The sequence below is a fragment of the Leptidea sinapis genome, chromosome 7 (assembly GCF_905404315.1).
Source record: "Leptidea sinapis chromosome 7, ilLepSina1.1, whole genome shotgun sequence".
In the NCBI taxonomy this organism is placed as follows: Eukaryota; Metazoa; Arthropoda; class Insecta; order Lepidoptera; family Pieridae; genus Leptidea; species Leptidea sinapis.
This window is the reverse complement of record NC_066271.1, coordinates 4,656,354-4,680,907: the sequence shown is the minus strand read 5'-3', so window position 1 is coordinate 4,680,907 and position 24,554 is coordinate 4,656,354. Positions and strand designations below refer to the sequence as shown.

The 24,554-nt window shown below is 35.9% G+C and overlaps 1 protein-coding gene across 11 annotated transcripts in view; it reads right to left on the bottom strand.

The window, feature by feature from the left end:
• LOC126965388 (prolyl 4-hydroxylase subunit alpha-1-like) overlaps window positions 1-24,554 on the bottom strand; it is a 213,086-nt gene that overhangs the window by 102,232 nt on the left and 86,300 nt on the right. For 5 of the 11 annotated variants that reach the window (XM_050808961.1, XM_050808966.1, XM_050808967.1 and 2 more), the window contains one exon: window positions 878-1,031. In XM_050808961.1, the coding sequence (XP_050664918.1) occupies window positions 878-1,031 (154 nt within the window). Of the gene's footprint in view, window positions 1-877; window positions 1,032-1,447; window positions 1,576-3,636; window positions 3,777-4,968; window positions 5,151-9,140; window positions 9,298-10,470; window positions 10,617-13,007; window positions 13,214-15,949; window positions 16,116-24,554 lie in introns of those variants that run through there. The other 6 variants (XM_050808972.1, XM_050808984.1, XM_050808971.1 and 3 more) reach the window with 5 other exon arrangements.

Here is a 24,554-nt window from a genome sequence, read left to right as displayed (position 1 = left end):
GAATAAAATCGGAAGAGAACTTTAAGGTAAGATTGCCCGTTGCATTCGCAACTAAAGGTTTTATCCCAATAAAATGTTTAAGTAGGGATAACAGAGAGAGTTGTCATACTGAAACATGCAGGGCAAGCTTGTCAGCCATTAAGTTGGCATAGCGACATCTCATTCTGCACGGACGCACGCCAAGAAAGGGAAGTTATTAGGAGGATTACATTTGACTTCATTTAAACAAATGATAAGCGTGCCAGTCATAAGGGTGCATGAGGTGCATTTACCAGTGGGTAGGCTCCGTTGCACAGGGTGCTGTCTAGATTATGGGTACAACAACGGCGCCTTTTTCTGCTGTGAAGCTGTAATGAGTAAGAATTATTGTTTTTCGGTCTGAATGGTGCAGTAGCTAGTGAAATTACTGGGTTAATATGGCTTAAAATCTTATGGATCAAGATGACGAGCGCAATTGTAGTGCCGGTCAGAATTTTTGGGTTTTTTCAAGAATCCTGAGCACTGCATTATAATGGGCAGGGCTTATCAATTACCATGAGCTGATATAAAAATCGGAAGCGTTGCCGCATAACAATATACCTACCACTAATTACAATTACATCATCCAAACGAGTGTTGTAATTAAATTCAATGTAACATTATATCATCCGTTATCATTACAACAACTGTTGATAATTAGGTATCAAAACCCTCATGTGATACTATTATCGTGTATGTATTAGTATTAACCCCACATTCGTTTTTTAATACCCCTTATTACACAACAGTTGCATAAATAACTAATGTCAGTTAACTGTCTAATCTTTTAAACTACGTATATTGTGCGAACTAAGTCTATCAGCCAACCCTTTAATTCTTTATATTCCTCAATACTCACTTTAGGTGTAGCCAGTTTTTTAATAATATCAATTTCATTATCACTCAACACGTCGTAAAACATGACAATGTCCGGGTCTCTGTACAGATATTCCATCTTGATGGCCGCGTATCGTAAGAACGGGTGTTCTCCTGTCAAGTATTGGCATGTTAACCTGAAATCATACATAATGCTTACACATTTCATATGATTGCTTAGAAAACCAATAATTAAGCGGGTGCTAATTGAACATGCTAATTGATTTAAGTTTAATATCATTTCGCTATTGTTGTAATTGAAAAAAAATTAAACTTTTAAATCAAGACTGTTACGTCTGATAATTAATAAACAATTATTATCACTTCGATAGCAAATATAAATATAAAACTTTCATCCATATTTTTAGAGCCTCTAGTGCAAGTATTCAATACATTATCTGTGAAAGATTTCGTCGATTCCACTTCTAGATGTAGTAAAGTACTTGAGAGAACTGTTGAGTCCAAAATAATATCTTTGAGTGATTTTGCGTAATATAAAAATTAATCATAATAAAATACACTGAAACAGAACCAGGACAATAATATTACATACCTCTTAGCCATAGTTGGAAGTAACTTTATTTCACCTTGACATAGCTTCTGATAAACTATCCAATCAAGATAGGGATTAGGCATTCCATCCATTTCTTCAAATTCCTCGTCTAAGTCTTCGCCTATGTCCTGCACAAAATTTATATGAAACTAGCTGACCCGACAGACGTTGTCCTGTATAATAATAATAAAGCCTTTATTAATGATTTTCCATTTAATTTTCTACATTTAAGTGTTAGTATGTTAGTACGGTTAGTCGACAAACATGATTATTTTACTATTAACTTTAATGTTAGTAAGATATAATGCATGCACTATGTTAGTTTTCTTCATCATTTTCAAATGGATCCCAGTTGGGTAAAGGCCTCCTCCATTCCTTTCTATTTTTTTCTTTTTCGAGCCAGTTAGTTCCGCTAATCTCTCCTTATATCATCGGTCCACCTTTTATGTGGTCTGCCCACATTTCTCTTTCCTGTAAGTCCCTTCCATGTTGTGGTCTGAATGGTCCATCTAGCGTCTGTTAGTCTGGAAATGTGTCCGGCCCATTGCCACTTTAATTTTAATGCTTGACTTAAGGCATCAGTTAGTTTTGTTTTCTTCCTTATCTTCTGGCTATGTATCTTTTTAATTTTCCTTAATTTAAGCATGCTTCTTTCCATTCCGCGCTGACATGTCCTAATTAAGTGTTTCATTTTCTTCATAAACACCCATGTTTGGCAGCCATATAACAAAGTAGGATGAACACAGATTTCCATTACCGTTTTCTTGAATTCTAAGCTGTAGTTTCCTTTTAAAATTTCCTTTTGGCTCCAATATTTTTTCCAGGCTAGATTTATTCGTCGGTTTATTTCCTCTTCATGACCTATTTTTATTCATTGTCGACGTTGTCCTGTACTCACGTATTAAAATTGAAATATTGGTCCAGCCGTTAGGAGGTTCACTAACATACAGATGGGCAATAGAATTATATGTATTGAGAACTGAATTGAGAATCTAAACCGTTCTCAAATTCACTGGAACACACAAAAGATCATCAAAATTAGTCCAGCCGTTTAGGACGTAGTTCAATTGTGAATCTAAACCATTCTCAAATCCACCCGAAGACACACAGAAAATTTCATTTAAATCGGTCCAGCCGTTTAGGTGGAGTATACTGTCAACTCACGTACAGAAGAATTATATATATATATATATATATATATATATATATATATATATAAAGATTAATAAAGATATTCGAAACAATTCTACCTTAGTTTCTGTAGTATCCCAGACGCTTGGAATTAGAGAAGCTTATAGCTGATTGAAAACTGACAAAGAAATGCTGGCCTTCTTCACAATGACCACATTGGATGAACGTAGGCAATTTCTGGATCTTCTGTTTACTCAAAAATAACGCAATTATTGACTGACCCGAATCGCTAAATAAATTCAGCCTAAGAGTACCAATAAGAATTCCACGTGAGCCTATTACTCCACTTTGTCCTCCACTTCGTCGAACGATCCTAGGTATCAATTCCCCAGTCCCACGGTCATGTAAAATTTTAAATTCTTATAGCGTAGCTGATATTGACATATTTGCTGATTCCTTAGCAAAATTTCGCAAGATCATTTGCACCAACATTGGTCATCTTTAATAATGTTGTAATGGATAAATTAATGTAAATGTACCTAATTACTCATTTCTAAATTAAAAAAACCGTTTAATTCTTAATTTATTTTATATAATACTTAAAATTAATTACTTGTATATGTGTATGATTATTTGTAAGTGATTGTAAATAATGCTAATAAATAAATAAACAATCTAGTCGTGATGATACCTGCAAGACTTAGACAATTTAACTGACCTAAAAATTATCTGCAGCTGCGGTCTTTATTTCTACTTTTTTATCAGTCTGCATGTCTCCTTTTTTAGCAGTCTGTATGTCTACTTTTTTTAGCAGTCTGCATGTCTACTTTTTTTAGCAGTCTGCATGTCTCCTTTTTTAGCAGTCTGCATGTCTACTTTTTTTAGCAGTCAGCATGTTTACTTTTTAGGGGTTTGCATTGTATACTTATTTAGCGATCTGCTGTTTCTCCTTTTTTTAGAGGTTTGCAGAAAGTAGACATTACTTTCTTTGCGGTTTGCATTGAGTACATTTTTTACGATCGGCTTCAAATCTAAGTCACTTAAAAAAAAACATTTACCCCACGACGGCTGCGTTTCAATGCTTCCTCTTCTTCAGCAATCAAGTTGTTCAAATGTAGGATGTTAACACTAGCTCGCTTGTGACTCGGATTCAATATCAATATTTTCTTTGTCCACTCCAACGCACTCTTTATGTCACCTGAAGACAGATACACACATCAAAAAAGTCAAAGCAACATGCATGATATTACAAATTTACCATTTATATAAATTAATTTCTAAGTCTTTATTCACTCAAAGTGCATAGATATGTAAACTTTTTTGTTATTGATGACATACTGGCTGGTTAGTTAGTTAGTTTCTGCAGTATATTCTAATATTGTTAATTTCTGTTATTAAAAGATAAGTTCTTTTAAAGACAACAGCTGTTATTTTTACATCATAGGACTCTAAAAATATTATTTCAAAAATAAAATACAACTTTATAATGTGAAAAACCATCCACAAATTTAAATTAGTATATGTTGCTTAGACTTTTTTGATGTGTGTATTACGAATACAACAGCATCTTATGCAATCTTATATTATTAAACAATTTAGTAAGTTTGATTTACTTTTGTCAATATTGAACTAAATTTTATAAGAGCTTCTTATGTTTTGCCATACCTCTATCTGTATTGTCTATACTGAAAAAAAAAACGCGATAAAATTTTTTTGCTGTACAATTTTACTGTTAATTAAAATCGTCATAATACATTTATATAATGACAGAATTAGCCTTATAACTGTTTGGCTAGTAAATTCGATTGGATCGAAAAAGTTACCGTAGAGAGTATACTAACAATTTCTATTTGTTCTACTTGTCTTGGAAAGAGTTTATTTATTTATAGGACAACCAGTAGTTGTTACATTCTAATACGCTTAAAATATATCGAATGTTAACAAAATATGAGTTGAATATACAACAAATTAAGGTGTCACAACATGCACAATCTTTACTTCAAGTAAAGAATTTAAATATGTTTACTTCAAGTTCGAGAGAAAGTACCTCGCAGTAGGACCCTTCATCACCACTACAACGCCTCGTCGCACACCGCCAGGCGGACAATCGACTATTTGGAGAATTCCCGAAAATACTAGAAAAACTTCGAGGAACGTTATATGAACGCCGAGGCAGTTGTGGTTGCTGTTTAAATGGCCGTCGAAAGGACGAGTGGGTAACTTTTCTCAGTGTTTCCATCGGATGCAGCGATGTATTGACGTGAATGGACAATATTTTGAAAAGATATAATAAAACGAATACTTTGCTGGTTTATTCAGTTTTTGATTTTCCAAGAACTTTTAGTTTTATTCACGTAGAATATTGGCATGAATATATCAATATAGCTTACCTAACGCATAATTTGTGTTTGCGATGTAGTTGAAAATATTCTCTTTAGTGAAGTTATAAGTGATTTGTTCCATTTCATATTTACGTAAAGCCACAGTCATCCATTCGAGGGAGTCTTTGTAAATTTTTTCATTGTACAGAGCCTTACCTAGCTCGTAACAGTCACCCCCGGTCAACGGTGTACTGAAATCATCAAAATATGAATGAATAGATTATTAATAGATAGAATACTTATTTAAATTGGTGCATGAGTTTTACCGTTAGACAGGCCTTATATGTGTATTATGTATGTAAATATTTTTCTACCAATACACAATATCTGCAATTTTAAAGTAGGGACATTCACGGACATATACAATGTGTCTCAGCAACAAATGACATATCATGACAATCATACAAATGGAAAGACGTTATATTTGGACTTTGGACCGCACGCACCGAGCCCCAAAGAGTCTGAATTTCGTTCTGTTCTAGATGCTGCTTGGACGATGAGTTCTGATCAAGTGTATTATCTGTGGTTCTGATTCTGAAGAGGAATTATTGTATTTCGCTGCAGTTTGTCTCTATTAACCTCATCAGGACACCTTAGAGGTGAGAATCGCCACCTGATTTTAAACTTCTTCTTATCTTAAAAAGCGGAGAAAGATAGCGAATATTATTAAATTACAATACAGCAGCATTTAGAGGTAGGTTCAGGTACTCGGCGACAAAACGTTGGAATAATATACCACAATCAACTCACAACTTAAGTTCGGAACTTTCTTTCAAAAAAAAAAAAAACAACCGACTTCAAAAACACTATTCCAAAACAATAGATATAATATGCACTAAAAAGTATTAAAATAATTGCGTATTTTTATACAATCTAATTAATAAATCTAATTCTAGTTACGATTATTATTATTTGACACCCCATACCGACTAAAACCTCCTGTGTGCTGTTAGCAGCCCTGGCTTTCACAGCGAAGTAGGACGTGGGCCGTGGAGGCCGCAAAGACTACGCAACAACAGTCGCGGGGCGTCTCCTAAGGAGACTCGAACCTCAGACCAGGTGTGTGCTTGTGGGAAGGAGAGAGAATGAAAATGAAGATGAAATGAAGATGAAATATGAAAAGGTGATAAGAACACACTCGCCGGCGAGTGTGGTGATGTTTTGTGTAATGTATGTAAGTGTGTATGTATGTGTTTATGATTGTATGTATGTGTGTTTGTATGTATGTACGTAGTGTAAATGTTTGTGTGCATGTATGTTTGTGTCTGTTTGTGGAGTGTGTTTGTGATTGTGTAAGTGGTGTATGTCAGTCCGTCAGCCAGTCCGTGTGTGAGTGAGTGTAGTGAAGCGATTACAGGACGAGGACTAACGTCTCGTCGGGTATCAAAACAATGTGTGGTGTATCTAGGGTGCGGGCCGCTGGCCATCGTCAGAGCGACGAGTGCCAGTGGTTTGCGGTGGTTGACCGCGCCTACGCCTGCGAAGGCGGTGTGTGCGTGTCTGTGTCGGTGTTTGTGTGGGTGTCGCGTTCAGTCGACGATTTCCCGAGAGAGGCCTGCATGGCCAGTGTATACGGCATCACCAGTGCTATCGTCTGCATAGCAAAGAATGTTGGAGGTGTCCAACATATCATTGATATGCAGAAGAAACAGCGTGGGAGACAGCACACAGCCTTGGGGCACTCCAGCATTCACGGGCTTCGGGTTCGAGCAATATCCGTCGACAACGACCTGTATGCTGCGCCCAGTGAGGAAGCTGGAGCTCCACTTGCACAAGCTCTCGGGAAGCCCAAATGATGGAAGTTTGGAGAGGAGCGCCTTGTGCCATACACGATCAAAGGCCTTCATAGCGAAGGCCATCCAGGCTAACTGCCAGGCCTTCCTCCTTGCTTTCAATAGCCGCTTCCCACCTATGTGTTAGGTATACCAGAAGATCACCTGCCGACCGACCATGGCGAAACCCGTATTGTCGGTCGTTGATCAACTGGTGACCCTCTAGATATACCAAGAGCTGACGGCTAATTATGCTCTCCATGATTTTGGAGAGCAGGGAGGTAATACCAATAGGCCTGTAGTTTGCCGGATCCGAACTGTCTCCTTTTTTTTGGATCGGATGGACAAGGGCTGACTTCCATGGGTCAGGGACTACGCCTTTAGAATAAGAGTGCCGGAATAAACGCGTTAGCACTGGTGTCAACTCAGGGGCACACGTTCTAAGCACGATTGGAGAAATGCCATCCGGCCCGCTCGAATTCCTGACGTCCAACGAAAACAGAGCTCGCCTAACAGTTTTCTGTCTGAACTGTACTTCAGGCATAGAGCTCTGACACCGCGAGATGGTCGGCGGTGTTTTTCCGTTGTCGTCAAGAGTCGAGTTGGAGGCGAAAAGAGTGCACAAGAGATCGGCTTTCTCTTTTGCCGTTTGGGCCAGGGTGTCATTCCTCATGTGCAACGGCGGCATGGACGGCTGGCTGAAGTTACCAAGAGCAGCTTTCGACAACGACCAGAACTTGCGTGTTCCGGTCGGGTAACTGGAAAGCTGCTCGCCGATTTTGACGACGTGTTTTGACTTTGCACGGGCGATTTGCCGCTTAAAAAATCTGGAGGCACGGTTGTATTTCCTCTTAAGAACTGTGCTGTTCGGATCCTTTGTGCCCAGCGCCGCAACCCAAGTTCGATACGCCTGTTTTTTGCAGTGAGATGCTGCTTTAACAGACGCATCGAACCAGGGCTGTGATCTGCCACCGATGGGTACTACAGAGTTTGGTATAAACATATCCATACGCTTTAGTATCACATCGGCTACTGCAACGGCGCAGGCACTAGGATCATCCGAAGGGAAACAAACCCTGCCCCAAGGGTAGGATGCAAAAAAGGAACGCATCCTATCCCAATCTGCTGACTTGTAGTGCCAAACGCGGCGGGTCGCTGGTGGTCTGCGACGTTGGCGTCGGATAGGCACTACACTCCTGACCAGGCAATGGTCGGACGTTCCGAGAGGGGCGTCGACAAAGACCTGGTAACCATCGGGATGTGTAGTCAGCAGAAGATCCAATAAGGACGGCATGTGGCTATCCACATCCGGGAGCCGCGTTGGCGACTCAACCAATTGGGACAGACCATACGCCAATGCAAAATTATGCACAGATCGCCCTGCGTAGTCTGTGGTACGTGATCCAAGCCATTCGGCATTGTGCCCGTTGAAATCACCCAAGACTACGATTTCAGCGGAGGGGATCTGGGCAAGTACGTCGTCAATTGCCGCTTGTACGCAGCCCATGAGATGATCGGTTTCTGCGTTACCACTATGGGACCTGTAGACACACGCATAGATGCGGAGGCGGTCCTCTAAATCTACGCGGAGCCAGAGAGTGGACAGGTCCCTACCCTCAAAATTGCCGAGACGGCGACACGGATATCCTCCCTAACGTACACACATACCCCGACATGAGGCAAAAAATTGTGCTCAGTTTTGTACCTGGGGTACGTTAAATATGACGTATCGCTAGGTCGAGATATCTGCGTCTCAGTAAGGAAACACAAGGCCGGCTGCGCCGTCTCAAGGTGGTGGTGGACGGCGTTTAAATTGGAGTGAATTCCCCTGATATTGCAAAAGTCCACGTTGAGTGTGGAGCGGGGTGCCGTGGTGATACTGCCTCGTTTGTCCTTGGTCATGCGCGGTTCTGTGCCCTCCCCAGAATACGAAGGATAGCCCGGGCTAGAGTGCCCGGGGAGGGATTCTCCAACTCTGGTAGAGCCGGTACCCTCCTGGGATAAAATCTTTTTTAGTACCGCTGTCATATTCGGGTGGAGGGGGGGGGGGAATGGCCACCGGTCCTCGACACTAACCTATGCGAAACATAGCGGCACTAGGCCGCTACTTCACGCCGGTATTCTGTGCGAGTGTGGTAATTAACCCGGACGAGTCTGGCCCGATTGTGCTGACGTCAAAAGACGGCAGCGTGACTCTCCCACTTCTAAAAAGCCCTTAGTCACCTCTTACGACACCCATGGGCCTGGGACTCCCCTATTCTTTTTACGGCCCGGGAAAAGTACAGGGCAAAACAGCTTATCAAAAGCGACAGAAGATATTCCGTGAGTGATTAAAAGTGTTGGGTGAAAGATACCGTTAAAACTTAAATAAGAGTGCAGTAAATAATGGAACAGTTTGAAAATACCCACCTGTACGTTACTCCCTTCAACTTCCCCTCAGCTAACTCATCTACTTCTAGCTGGTATGTTTGCTGCAGCCGGCTTAAAGCAACTGCGGCGCCTGTCAGATCTTCCTGCGTTGGATACATCACATCATCATGCCTAAATGTTACGTTGTTAATGTATTCTGTAAATATACATTTATTTACTAAGATACCTTAGGAATGAGCTTCCTTGACCTTCAAGAAAGAGTGACACCAACAATTTGGTATTTTAAGGTGATAGCCCTCTCTTCTGGGATTAATTATACAAATGAAATTTGAAACAGAAATTTATGAACGATGCCGCTTTCATCACTTTAAAATGACAAATTGTTTAGATTTTAAAGAGCGTCATCTAAGTCAATTACCTAATACCTATAATTTGAGTTTTCTTTATTTAAAGGTTTCAAATAATTCGACACGTGTTTCGCCTCTATACGAGGCATCCTCAGGACATGATGACTCGCAAAAATCTGGCACGAGACATTAAGTCTCTAAATCTAGATTCTCTAGATTTCGGCTAAATAAAACATTTGGATAAATATGGATTGCCGCAAAGTAACGCCTACTTCAATAAATTTAAATTACCTAATATGCAATTATTAACTGTAAAGTAGATCCTGTCGATGAAGCTACAATCTGAGAGTTGAACAAAATATTACAAAATTTACAACCCATCCGTGCTCCGACGGTTGGCTCAGTTGGAAAGAACGCTTGTACTGAACGCGAGAGGTCGCGGGTTCAAGTTTAACATCGGTCATATAATTTGGTTACTTTGTATAATTACTTTTTAGTTACAACTATTTCATATTTATCCAAACAATTGTATGTTGGTAATAGAAAGTGCTTAATACACTTACCTATAGTTTTTTGTAAAGTTACACGAAAAGACATTAAATTAAAATGTCCTAATTCCTTTTAATAATTTATGCAGTTTTTTTATCAAATATTGCTTCCATGATAAATTATACTTATCGATACAGACAACGCATTTGTATAAAAATGTATAGACAATTTAAATTTTAAATTTTAAGTGAAAGATTGAAATATTTTAAACATTTGATAAACAAACATTGACGATATATGCATTTCTCAGCCTATAAATTAGTAATGGATAATATTTTAATAACTGGCTGAACCGACAGACGTTGTTCTGGTCAATATAAAAAAAAAAACTCTTGCGGGTGGAATTTCGTAAAATCCGTTCTTAGCTGACCTCTACTTGGCAAAAGGAATATTCCTATAATAGAGAATTGAAAAAATCTCTTGAGATATCGTTATGAGTCAATCTCTTATATATAATTATTATAATACGAAACCTGTTCCAACTTTAATGTGCGTCTCAATCTCTTTCAGATCGTATGTGAGCCTCTTGATCAGAGTGAACGCGTTGATCGGGTTACCGACGTAGTTAACTGGATCTTCCATTGCCTTCTCTTCTTCCCTCTTGTAAATTTCCAAATGTCTGAAATAATGTTTAATGGGTTTTTACGAGTATTTTTTTATTACTTGAATAAAGGCAAAAATAAATGATTTCATAAGTTTTGCTCATTGGGGATTACATTGAAGCTAACGCTCAGCACTTTTCAGAAAAATTAATAACACTTTATTAAATTTTTTTTATAAAAGAATAAAATAAAACTTAAATAATCTATTAAAAATTAATTCATTGCAGGTCGAATATATCGCGAAGATCGCGGTCGGCGGGTAAGTTGCCCATGAAGCTGACAACGTTTCCTCTTTGTTTGGCCAAACAGCTTTAACAGAGGTACGTACCAGACCTTGGGACACCTATCAAATCAGTGAGACCTAGAAATATTTTATTTAGTGTGCAAGTCACAGTTATTAACATAATTTTGTTATACTGTTATTACTTCCATCTCATATAATTGTCTTAACTCCAGAGGAGCTAAGCTGCCACACCGCGCGTGGCGCCATTGCCATACTTGTCTACCGCCGCATGACACAACGGGCTCGGATTACTAAATAATTTATTGCTGTTCAAGTGTTTAGGTTTGTTTATAAAAACGAACGTCAACGCTTTTGTTTTTAAACAAGCTAGCGCTTTGTTAGATAACATAAACAATAGATACTGCATTAATTTGAACAAATTTCGTATAAAGTCATTTTTTTTGTGATTTTTTTAGATTTACCTACAGATTACATTTAGATTATTACTAATGAATGTAGTAATTTTTTATAATAAAAACATACTTCGAAGTTACTAATTAGTAATATAATAGTTACTAAAACATCATAGATAATACAAAAAATAATTTTTAAATCGACTGCTACAGATAATTTTTATTGCGGCTTGCCGTATTTTACACAGATAAAGTTTTAAAATTAAAAAAAAATCTTTTATGGTCTGTTAATTAACTACAATCTTAAAAAACAAAAAGCCACGTACAAAAAAAATTAAGGTTGTAGAATGCCAGACGTTAACATGATCCGGATGGTATTTCGCTTTAACGTAATGTCCGGTGGTGGAATTCCTTTCAAATCTTCTGAACACTCACTTATAAATGCGGTAGAATATGCAGAGAGGCTTCACGTCTTTTCACAACGCCAAAGAATTAAGCAGATCAGGGATGACTTAACCTTCTAAAATCAGATTTTTCAGTTACACCATAACCGAGAGTGCTGTACGGCACACTATTCCCTCGCCAAGTTCTGACACTTATTTGCTCATAAGATGGTGTATTTGGCATGCATGGTCTTATAGCTTGTTTCAATAGCTTTCAGATGCATTCACTTAAATCATCATAATTATAAGCAATCTTTTAATACACGTAAAATAATACGCATTTGCAGAACGCTACGGGCACGAAAATCACACCTATCTGAGGCATACCGCGCGCGATCAGAGTTTCCCGAAACGGAAAGGTTAAGCTGCTAAGGAGCTGGCACTGAGGAGCGCCCGTCCAGATGTGAGTATAGTAAGTACATGTGAATCTGAATTAGTGCCATGAATACATCCTTTCAAACGAATAAATATTATTCCATTTTATATCTAAACGGCGGAGATATAAAACAAAAAGCACACAATAGATGATAAACAATCCCCAGTAACTCATCGCGTACGAATTCACCGCTCATATCTATGGCGAGTTAATTTTATATCTTCACTGTTAATTAATTTAATAACGTCTAAATGCTTAGTACACCCGCATCACGTTGACGTCTGGCGTTCCTCAACTGCGTGGTTCTCGGGAAATTTCTTGCCTCGCACAGCCACTTTGTGGAATCAATTACCGACTACTGCTTTTCTTGAGCCGATACGACTTAGGGATCGCTAAGAAAAGAGCATACTCCCTCCTGAAAGCCCGGCAACACATTTCTTGACCACTGGTTTTGCGGATGTCCATGGGCGGTTGCCCCATCACTTCCCAACACGAGAGAATTTTGCCCATTTGCCCCCTCTTTAAAAATAATAAAAAATAAAAAATCCGCTAAGTTTTATGAGTCTACATGCAGAACGTACAACCCGCCTTCCGTATATAGTTTATAGTATTAATTTGTAAAATAGAAATGCTGTAAAGTTTGCTTGAATTAATAAATATTGGATTATATGATGTCACATAAACGTGAAACGTTAGTTAAATCCAAGTTAGAAACTTGGTAACCGACTATTTCAAATAAGTATACATATGATCTATAGATCAAAGGCTCTATGAAAGAATATTGCTACGGGCCCCATGCTTGCTTAATCCGGCACTGAACTCTTCTAAGCGACTATCTGTAATTCGTTTTTTTAATTCTTATTTTCATTGACAGTTACTGGTCCTCTTTTATAATAAAATAAAATTATGGAACTTTCTTATTTTTGAGGACAATCAAAACTACGTGAACTCACCGTTTTAAAGTGTTCAGTCTTTGTTCTTCTTTAGAAATATACGCATCCAGTTCTTTTACGACTCTCTGTTGAGTTTCTAACAGATACTCCATCTCGTGTGTTGATGTGTATATTTCCCCATCCGCCCAGATTACAAAACTTGCAATTAATATGGGTAAAGTGATGATGTTAAGCTGAGACATGTTTAGTATTTACTGACAATAACCCTGGAAAATAAATGTTGGTAAGTTCACGGACTAGTAAAAAAAGAAGGACTCATCGCCGTGATATTAGCAAGTGAGGGACCTTTATCCTAGTGTGTGTGCGGTTACGGGGTATACCAGTTACACAATTTTGTCTCCCTTAAATAATCATATATCCACAAATACTTTTATATTATTGTTTTTACACTATTCCACAACCCATGACGGCATTTTTAAAATATTTTATTGCGACGCCAACTGATCTGTCACAGACGATAGCAAATCTCATAATGGCGGCTGATCGACTTGTTTTAGTGTAAGTGTATGCGTGGCGCTATGTATTTACACGTTGACCGGCTTGTTTTGGTGCCTCACTGTTACGTAAGGTGACACGGAGTCCTTATTTTTTACTCTTCCGTGGGTAAGTTATATAATAGATTCCTTAAAAAATTCATGAATATTGTATTTTAACAATTTTCTTCCTGCAATTTCGTCCGCATGTAATTTTTTTGAAACTTCTAGATTTTGTCTTTTCTTTGTTACAAATATTAATTTTTAATACCATTTGTAGCTCAAGATCACAGTAGACATATGTAATATGTTGATCTTATCTTCTCTACATACATACTACATATTACTTATGTCTACTGTGCCAAGATCATAACATTTAAAAATAATTTGGAATATGACAGGTTTAAACAATTAAAAAGACAGGTATTTCTCTGAATAAATTATAAATTATTTATGTTTACTTATTTATTCGAAATTTTGAGTTAAACTAAAAGAATATGTATTTATATGGTATAAGGGATCCAACAAACTTTCCGAACTTTCAATTCTTCGTGTAAAATTTTCTGAATTTGGCTCATACCAATCCCAATAGTCCTTGAATTGTCTCATAGGTAATCCGCGGATTTTCTTCAATTAGCCGCTTAACAGTATCCACATTATTTTCGTTGACGGCAGTTGAAGGCCGCCCTTCACGAAATTCGTCATATAAGAAACCAGACCTCTCTCAAATTCAGCAAACAATCGCCTCACGGTGCTCAAGCAAGGTGCTTCTCTCCTAATAGCATTTTGACGACGAGCGGCAGTCTTGCGATGAGAAAGAACTTTTAAAATCAAAAAAAAATCATCGCTCTAAAATCTTTTCGACTTAATTTCATTTTCGTTGCGTACGCAGAATTGTTAAGTAGTTAACAAAATTAAATTGATACTTCCATTCCTAGCGCCAATCTCCTATGACGTTTTGGTAATGTCGTATTTCCCATTAGCTGATAATATGCATGAGGTCTCGGTTAACCCCAGTTCTAATGTAAAAGACTAAACTAAACTAAACCTAAAAACTAAAGAAACTAAAGACATTTTTGGTCCGTATGTATCTCAAGATATTTTCGCTCCTTATGTATCTTAGGATATTTTAGTACAATACCGGTCTTTATTTATCTTCGGATATTCCAGTTCTTATATATCTCAGGACCTTCCCGGTCCTTATGTAACCCCTGGTCTTATAAATTGTGAAGCCTAAAAGAACTCTGGGTTATTCCGGTCTTACTGAATAATTTTATTTAATTTTTTTTTATTATAAGAAGGGACGAGACGAGCAGGATGTTCGGCTGATGGTAAATGATGCGTCCTGCCCATTACAATGCAGTGCTGCCCAGGATTCTTGAAAAACCCAAAAATTTATTTAAATTTTCAGTTATCGCTTAAATAATGTATGTTTGAATAATTTTTCTGCCATGTTTCCAATGGTACGACGATGTACATTTTATTCAGGAAGGCCGACTGTCAGCATTATCATTACATAGATTACTTGATGTGTTAACAAGTGCTACCAACGTCATAGACTGCCATAAGATATCCCAATTAATAATTACATTTATTTAAATACTGTTACTCATTACTGTCTCAGTAATCTTAATATATATATTTCTTATGTGCGTGTGTATGTCACTGAACTCCTCCTAGACGGCTGGACCGATTTTGATGAAACTTTCTGTGTGTCTTCAGGTGGATTCGAGAATGGTTTAGATTGACAACTGAACTACCCCCTAAACGGCTGGACCGATTTGGATGATATTTTTGGGTGTTCCATTGAATTTGAGATTGCTTTCATTATTTTCAATTCCGTGCATATAATATAATTCTCCTGCTCGTGTGTATGTTAGTGAACTCATCCTAACGGCTGGACCGATTTTTCAAATTTAAGACTGGTGTACAGGACAACGTCTGCCGGGTCCACTAGTGTTATTATAAATAACTATCACTTTAATTAAAAATAACTACATATATATTCTCTTTATCAATATATTCTTGATAATGTAATGTATGTTCATAGGCACATAAGCAAATTTGCCAGAAACTGTCATGAAAATAATGTTAACACCAGGAACTGACATAAACTTATAATGCCTACTACTCGGCTAAGTCGAGTTAGTAAGACTTTTGTGGGGCGATCCAACAAGATCCCAGAAAATGTCCAAAACAAAAGTATTACGTTATTCAAAAGAATTGTTAAAAAATGTTTGTGTGGTTAAGGTTACTATAACATAAATGACTTTCTTAATGATACTAAAGATTGGGAATGGAGCGACAACATATTTTTTCGATGAAAAAGAATACGACCACTGAGTTAGTTGCGCCCATTCTTCTCAGGTCTGAGGCATTCGTTTTGGAATGGGTGGTTGTTTTTGACTTCCAATAACTGACCATCGAGAACTGATTTAATTATGTAATTACATTAAACCCTTCACTTACCATAACAAACACAAAGAAAACAAATTTTAAAAAACCTATTTATCAAAGATACTTTAAAAATTTTAAATTTCAAAGGCAAACTTATCAGTCACTTTCTCTTTACAGTATACAAGACTTACAAATAATTTAACACGTGCATAACTAATTGTGATAAGTGATAACAAATTTAAGCAAAAACAAGTGCAAAATAATTGACACTTTGGGTCCTTATCGCTTTACTAAATCGACATTTTTGTTTAGAATTAGATACAAGTTGCTGCCGCCGACATCGACCGCGTGTAGCGTTGTCAAGTTTAACTGGTTTCGATGAAGCTGGGCGTCATAAATAGAGCACGGCAATACTTCAAGCCGGCCCACATTCTAGCGCTGTACAAAGCGCAGGTCCGGCCACACATGGAGTATTGCTGTCACCTCTGGTCTGGCGCACCCCAGTATCAGCTCGAACCATTTGACCGCGTGCAACGCAGGGCAGCTCGAATTGTCAGGGACTCATTCCTTTGTGACTGGCTGGATTACTTGGCGTTGCGTAGAGACGTCGCTTGCGACACGATATCATCCGCACAATCTGGATGTGTTGCGGTCCTCCGCAGTGTGGTTTTCAAGGAGATTTCTTCCACGTACTACAAAGCTGTGGAATGAACTTCCTTGTGCGGTTTTCCGGGACGATACGACATGGGTACCTTCAAAAAAAGCGCGTACGACCTTAAAGACCGGCAATGCTCCTGTGACTTCTCTGGTGTTGTAAGAAAATGTGTGAAAATGTGTGGTAATCACTTAACACCAGGTGACCCGTACGCTCGTTTCTCCTCCTTTTCCATAAAAAATGGCTTTTAGATTACGGGTCCGGCCAAAATATCATAGTCAGGTTGCAAGTGCGTTCACCAGAGAAATGGAAAATTGAAAAATTATTTAAATTCAAAGCAAGTGAAGATATTGTAAGCCTCTCTGTTGAACGTACCATTGAAATAGGCTAGCAGAGCTTGATCGCGATATGAATTTTTTGAAAGTGTATTGGAGGTGGTTTTTTTAAAATTATCTGAGTCTAAAAAGTATATTATGATATTTGGTGACTTTAATATTAGTATTTATTCAGATCTTTGTTTAAATCATATGGCTTATCAAATATTTCCTTAAGGCCAACTAGACTAACCAACACCTACAAAGCTGAAAAATTATGCAGTTGGCGTTTTTTTGACAAGCTTACGTGGCACTTTCGAGAGCTACAAGTCTGGGTGGCTTAAATCTAATTAATGTGGACTTTGGAAGTATTCAAGTATAGGAATCCTTAAATTATGAATACAATTGTCTAAGAAGCATTTACTTACCAGAGGGAGGCTTTTTTACCAGTGGCAGGCTCCTTTGCACAGGATGCCGGCTTGATTTCTGCCGTGAAGCATTAATGTGTAAACATTAGGTACTGTTTCGCTCTGAAGGGCGCCGTAGCTAGTGAAATTACTGGGCAAATGAGACTTAACATGTTACGTCTCAAGGTGACGAGCGCTATTGTAGAGCCACTCAGAATTTTTGGTTCTTCCAAGAATCCTGAGCGTCACTGCATTGTAATGAGCAGGGCGTATCAATTACCTTCAGCTGAACGTGCTGCTAGTATCGTCGATTATATTCATAAAAAAAAACTGTCCAGACTTGGCAAAAATTGTAAGATCAAGCCCTCCGAGAAAAACTTAAAGAGAAAAAAAGTGGGATTTAGGAAAAACTGTAGCTGAAGCTCAAGAAGTAGTTCAGAAAAAGAAAAAGCTCAAAAGACAGAGAGTAAAGTGGCTTTAATAAAATCCGTTGTTGGAATTCAAGAAGTAGAAGGAAGGAAAGGAAAATGAGTTGGACTATTTACAAAAAGAAATGAAATGCCATCAAAAACATAAACAAGTCTTGCAACACTGTTCTTCCAGTCTCCGTTCTTGTGAGATCCATGTAATACCAAGTCGGTCAATTTATTCGGTCCCTAAGTAAAGGTACTTCTTTCTTTAGTTATAACGTAACGTTTAAAGAAACAGATTGATTTTTCCATCACAATAAACAATCTAATTTATTATAATATGTATCTCTTTATGAGATACATTGTGTTTTATAAAAATTAAACTTATAAAACAAAATTTATGAACGATGATGGACTCGAACCTGAGATCCCTCGCGCTCCGTGCGAGCGCTCTTCCACTGAGCCAACCGTTCAAGTGACGTAATGTTCATATATCTTGATATGTCTTGTTCAACTCTCAGGTTGTGGCTTCATCTACAGGTTCTACTTAACAGTTGATAACCTGCTCAACCCCAATATTTGCATATTAGGAAATTGACTTGAGATGTCGCTCTTGGCGATATTACGTGGCGCTAAGCGAGTGTAAACATTGACTTAGTGTTTAAAAATTTAAATAAAAAGAAATAGTGTACATGTATGAGTAAATTATGTTTTAAAATATAGTTTCCACTCTAATAAAACATATATATTGTTGGCAAAACTTAATAATCTTTAAATAAAGTAAAAAGTGCAGTTCAAATTTTGTGATGTTGTGGTCGGAACTATTGCATCATCTTCGACGTTAAGCTAAGCTAAGTCATATGTTGGAATATACCTAACGTAACATTACCGCCAGCTGATTGAAGGAGAATAAAAGAGAAGTATTTTTTGTATTTTTTGTAGTGAAAATAATATAGATTATTTAATTAAGTACCTATATAGGTTCCGACGCGAGTTCCGAAACCTACACGAGAGCTGATCGCCGACATAATTGAATAAATAAAATAATTATTTTCGTATTATATTAAATTTATGTGCAATTTTTATCTGACTATATATCGTCAGGTAAAGTGTGAATTAATGTAATTAAATATGTGCTGTACATGTATACTAAGGAATTCAAGTTTTAAAATTCGTGAGTTCAAACAAAATATCGGAACATTAAGTTTTACAAGAAAGTGAACATTTGAATTCATCAAAAACGTTGATAAATATAATAATTCACCAATAATAAAACAATAATATATATTTTATAAACAAAACAATTATTATTTTGAAATGATTGTGACTTAAAAAGTGCAGGGTAGTTGTAAAACATTTGTGTGAATCAGCCGAGTGCCGGATTACCTTGTCTCCACAGTACGCTCGACATTGAAGACAATTTAACTAGTGATAACAGACTAATAAATTTGCAAGTTAGGTCATAGCAGCGTTGGAGTATTGTGTAGTGAGGTGGACTGATTCGGCGGAACGTCGAGGGTTCTATCCACGGTGCCATTTCGACATCATTTTTTTTCTATGTTTTTTTTTTTTTCGTTTATTCTTATTTGAAGTATTTTAATTCTTATTATTATTATTTATTTTGTTATTCTTTAATTAACCGCGTGGTACAGTAGATTTTTAAATTTTACAAACCATGGAGACTAATAACATTACTCTGAGAAAAAGAAAACCCAAATTTCACACTTCATTTTGTCTAGAACAAGACGAGTCAATGGACTCATTATGTTCGGAAACAGCAAGAAGCCTGCCAGACTTGTCTACAATAGTTACACAAGAAGAAATTATTGATTTAAAAGAAGAAATCACAAGTCTTAACATGCAGCTAAATAGTGCACACACGGAGATTTTCACACTATCAGGAGAAATTAATGAGTTGAAGAAACTAATAACGGAACAGAAAAATCAAATAGAAGTCCTTAAAAAAGTGTGTTTTAGTCCAAGAAACAATAGCCCTATAAACACTTCTTTAAAAAAAAGGAATAATCCTAGATTATTGGAATTAGCTCAAACCTTACAATTAGATTCGAGTTATACTGAAACAAATCAAGAATCGGAATTTCCCACTAATTCAAGTACTAAGGAGTTCCTACAAGAATTGGAGTCATCCTGCATTTGTTTAGAAAAAACTTATGAGAAGACAGCAGTATGTTCAAGTGAGGGATGCGTCCCTACGCCAACTACGAGTACACTGGGAGAAACCTTCAAAATAAGGGATGATGAAATAAATCCTTCATCGGTTAGTGACACGGACACCAAACCTGAAAATTCAAAAGAGAATTCAGACAAAATGCGAATTATGATACTTGGCGGACAACAATGTGTAAATTTAGCAAGATCCCTTATCCAATCACGTCAGAATACTAAATACGAAAACTATCAAATATTTTCTTTCGTTAAACCTCATGCAACGTGCGATGAACTCGTTGCGACGTTTAATAATACTGAATTTAATCATAATGATAAAATAATTTTATGTTTAGGCGAACAGGATAGTAATCCTTACAAAATTATAATGGAACTTGGTTTTTTCTTAAAGCGTCATAATAAAGCAACAGTTATTGTAACCAGTGTACTGCAAAATTACTACATTAATGAAAGAAAACTGAATAATTTATTGGAACTGACTTGTAAAAATTATAAAAATTGTACATACTTGACTTTAGCAAAATCGTACCCTGGCAAGAAACACTTCATTCATGATTTTTGTTATAAAATAAATAAGCTTATCGACTCAATGTATTATAGGCAAAAATATTTAGTACCCGGTAGTAAAATTATCATGGCTCGTAGTGCGAAAGGCAGTCAACATCAAGCTCAAATATCGCAGCCTGCCAAAACTATCACCAATAGTAAAATAATAAAAGGTACTATACCATATTATTTCAAACTAAAAAGTAAAGAACAAAATAATGACCTCAAAAGCGATTCATTTTTTCGAGTCCAAATTTTATCTTAATATAATGCATCAGAATATAGCAAGCGTTTTAAGTAAAAAAGATCTACTAAACATAGCTCTAACTGAACTTTTTGAAAATGGAAAAGTAGTAGATGTTATATGTCTATCCGAAACATTCGTGAATGCAGAAAACAGATCTAATATTAAGTTGAATGGATATACAATGGTATCTGCTTTTTGTAGACTTAAGCAAAAGCGTGGTGGGGTCTGCATTCTAGTCAGAGACTATATTGAGGCTGTAAAATTTGATGTCATGGATGAGCTATGTGTAGAATATTCTTTCGAATGTTGTGGTTTAAGAATACCAAAGCACAAATTAATTGTAATATGTCTATACAGGACGCCGAATTCGAACGTTGCTGAATTTTTGAATAAGCTTGATTTACTTTTACACAAATTAAGATATTGGGAGACCAGTAATATTGTGATTGTTGGTGATTTTAATATCGACACTCTAAAAAATACTAAAACGAATCTGGAGTTTACAAATTTATTGCGAAATTATAATTTTTTTAAACATATTAATGAACCTACTCGGCAAAAATCCTGTATTGACCTCTTTGTTAGTAATATAGAAAATGCCACAGGGGAGATTCGTCAGTTAGGCCTATCGGATCATGACACAGCACAATTCTTAGTAGTACCGACAAAAATAAATAATTCAACACCGTCGTATAAGTTAATTTTCAAAAGAGATTTATGTAATCAAAACATAAACAAATTTAAGGACTGTATAAAAAGTCTTAACTGGATAGACGTGTATGATGCCCAGAAATTGGACGAATCTTTTGATGAATTTTACAATACATTAATCATATTTTATAAATTATGTTTTCCTCTTCTTAAGTATAAAATTAATGTTTCAAATTCAAAAATAAAAGGTTGTCCAGTGGTATAAAAAAATCATGTGCAACAAAAAGAAAATTAAGGTATCAATATTATAAGAATAAAATACCTGCCAACAAAAACAAATTTAATAATTATTCAAAGATTCTCAACAAGTGTATAGACCTAGCTCAGAGAAGTAGTAACAACAAATATATACTTTACTCTAAAAATAAATGCAAAGTGTCGTGGAATGTGATTAAAAATAAAACTAACTCTAATGTAGGAAGTATCGATGAAATTAAATATGAAAATAAAATTATAAATAATCCAACTCAGATTGCTACTATTTTTAATAATTATTTTATAAATACAGTCACAAAAAGTCAAAGTCAAAATGTAAAAAATAAAAAACCTACATATAAATTAAAACATAACAATTCAAATATTTTCTTAATGCCAACTGATGAAATGGAGTTAATAACCGTTATTAAGTCACTTAATAATTCAAATTCTACGGGCTGCGATGAAATAGCAACAAAGGTAATAAAGGAATGTGCAAAGGAACTAGCTCCAGTCCTAGCCTACTTAATAAATCTATCTTTTGAAGAAGGTACTTTCCCATCAAATTTAAAAAAGGCAAAAGTAACACCTTTACTCAAAGCGGGTGATAAAAAGGATATTAACAACTATCGACCAATCACACTCATTCCTGTTATCTCAAAAATTTTTGAAAAGATACTGCACAAGCGATTAGCATCTTTTTTAACTAAACATAATATCATTTTGGAGGAACAAAATGGTTTCCAAAAAGGAAAATCAACAACTTTAGCGTGTTTTTCGCTAATAAAAGAAATATCGGAATGCATGGATACAAAAATTCCAGTAACATCAGTATTTTTTGATATGAGCAAAGCTTTTGACAATGTTTGTCATGAAAAACTATTAGATAAATGCGCTCAATATGGTATTCGAGGTCTAGCAAATGACTGGCTTAAAAGTTATCTTTCAAATCGTACTCAATACGTTGAAATTGCTAAATTAAATAATAAACAAGAAGTAATACCTTATCGATCAGAACTTAGACTTAAAACAAAAGGTGTACCACAAGGAAGTATATTGGGTCCACTTCTATTCATAATCTACATAAACGACTTACCTAGCATTACTACTAATAACTGTACTCTTTTTGCTGATGACATCTCTATTGTAATTAAATGTAACAATGAATTGACATATGATATAGAAATTAATAAAACAATAAAGGACACAATTGAATGGCTTACTGAAAATAACCTGACTGTAAATATAAAAAAAACAATGTATATGCAGTATTATAATAAGAATGGGAAAGGAAAAGATATTAATGTTAATTATCATAATGAGAATATTAAAGAAGCACAACTTGTCAATTTTCTTGGTATTTCTTTAGACAGCAACTTGTCCTTCAAGTCACATGTTGACAAAATTAGCAAAAAAATTAACCAACATGTATTTGTCCTCAAACGCGTATCAAAAACAATAGGTGAAAAAACAGCGCTAATGGCATATCATGCATTCGTGGTTTCAGCTTTAAGATATGGATTGGTCATATTGGGCAACTCGGTGAGCATAGGGCATTTATTTATTGGACAGAAGAAGTGTATCAGGGCGGTTTGTGGAGCCGGCCCCCTAGATTCTTGTCGACCGATATTTAAAAAATTGAAAATTCTATCGCTGCCATGCCTATACATTTATGAAATAAGCCTATTTGTTCAAAAACATATGTTTGATTTCTATACAAAAAAAAGCCAGAAGGTTTTAAATACAAGGAATCCAAATAAACTCATAATGCCCTTCTGTAGAACTGCATCTTTTAGTAGAAATTGTTTCAGCATGTCTGTGAAAATATATAATAAATTGCCCAATGAATTGAAAGATTTACCGTTCAAAGTTTTTAAAAGAAGACTGCATCAGTGGTTAACAAATAAGTGCTTCTATAGTTTAAATGAATTTTTCAATACAAAATGAATTAGTCTATTTGATAATAATATATGTAAATTAATATACTTTTATGACATTGAATTTGTTAATATTATACATAGGTACTAAATGAATTATTAAGTTATTTACGTCTCATATTATAATATATTAAAATTTCATTTTATAAATATTATTGATATCATTGTGAAATCCGACATGTTTCAATATAACAGTACGATTAGTGTTTAGACAATTTTGTAACATATTTTGCATGTCAATTGACGAAACATATTGGATTATCCATTATATTGTTAACACCTTAAGTACAATGTGTCCTTCAAATAAATTTCATTTCATTTCATTGCAAATCTAAGCAATTTGTTATTTTTTTTATAAAGTCATAACCCTCCCTTGTGGGATAACTTACACTAATTAAATTTGTAAATGTTATACGAAAATGTCGTCTAGCAATCGTTATTTGACTCCCAGATAATTAAATCAAACGCTTTACATATTATTATTAATTTACTACCGGAAAAATTGAAAGATAATTCTTATTACAGGTATCATTATTGGTATTCATCATTCTTTTGATGATTTTAATTAATGGAGAATAACAAAAATATTGAAGATCCTTTAGTCCCCAATGTTATTTATATAAATGATGAATTGATGATTATCACAGAGTAGGGATGGATGGTATTTTTATTATAATTGGTTATAATAAATGCTTGGTTTTGTAGCCTTTTCTTATTGCCCTGCAGAAAGTAGAGTATTCACCTCTATAATAAAGCTTGTCCTAAGTCTTGGGTCGTTTGAATCCCTCACTTCCCTCAGGAGATAACTCTAGTGTATTTCACTACGCTAACCATGTAATATGACGCTCTTGATGAACCTCATACAAGACGCCTGGACAACATAATAAAAGACACATGTTATGAAGCTAGATGCAGGAATAGTATACTATGTATGTATATATTATATGCAGCTTTATAGCATTCATACGGATGCAGTCGCCGGCAGCAGCTTATATACAGGGTGTCCCAAAGTTATGGGACATGAAGGGAAAGTACTTTAAATATCGAAGATAGGCTATTTTACTGAAA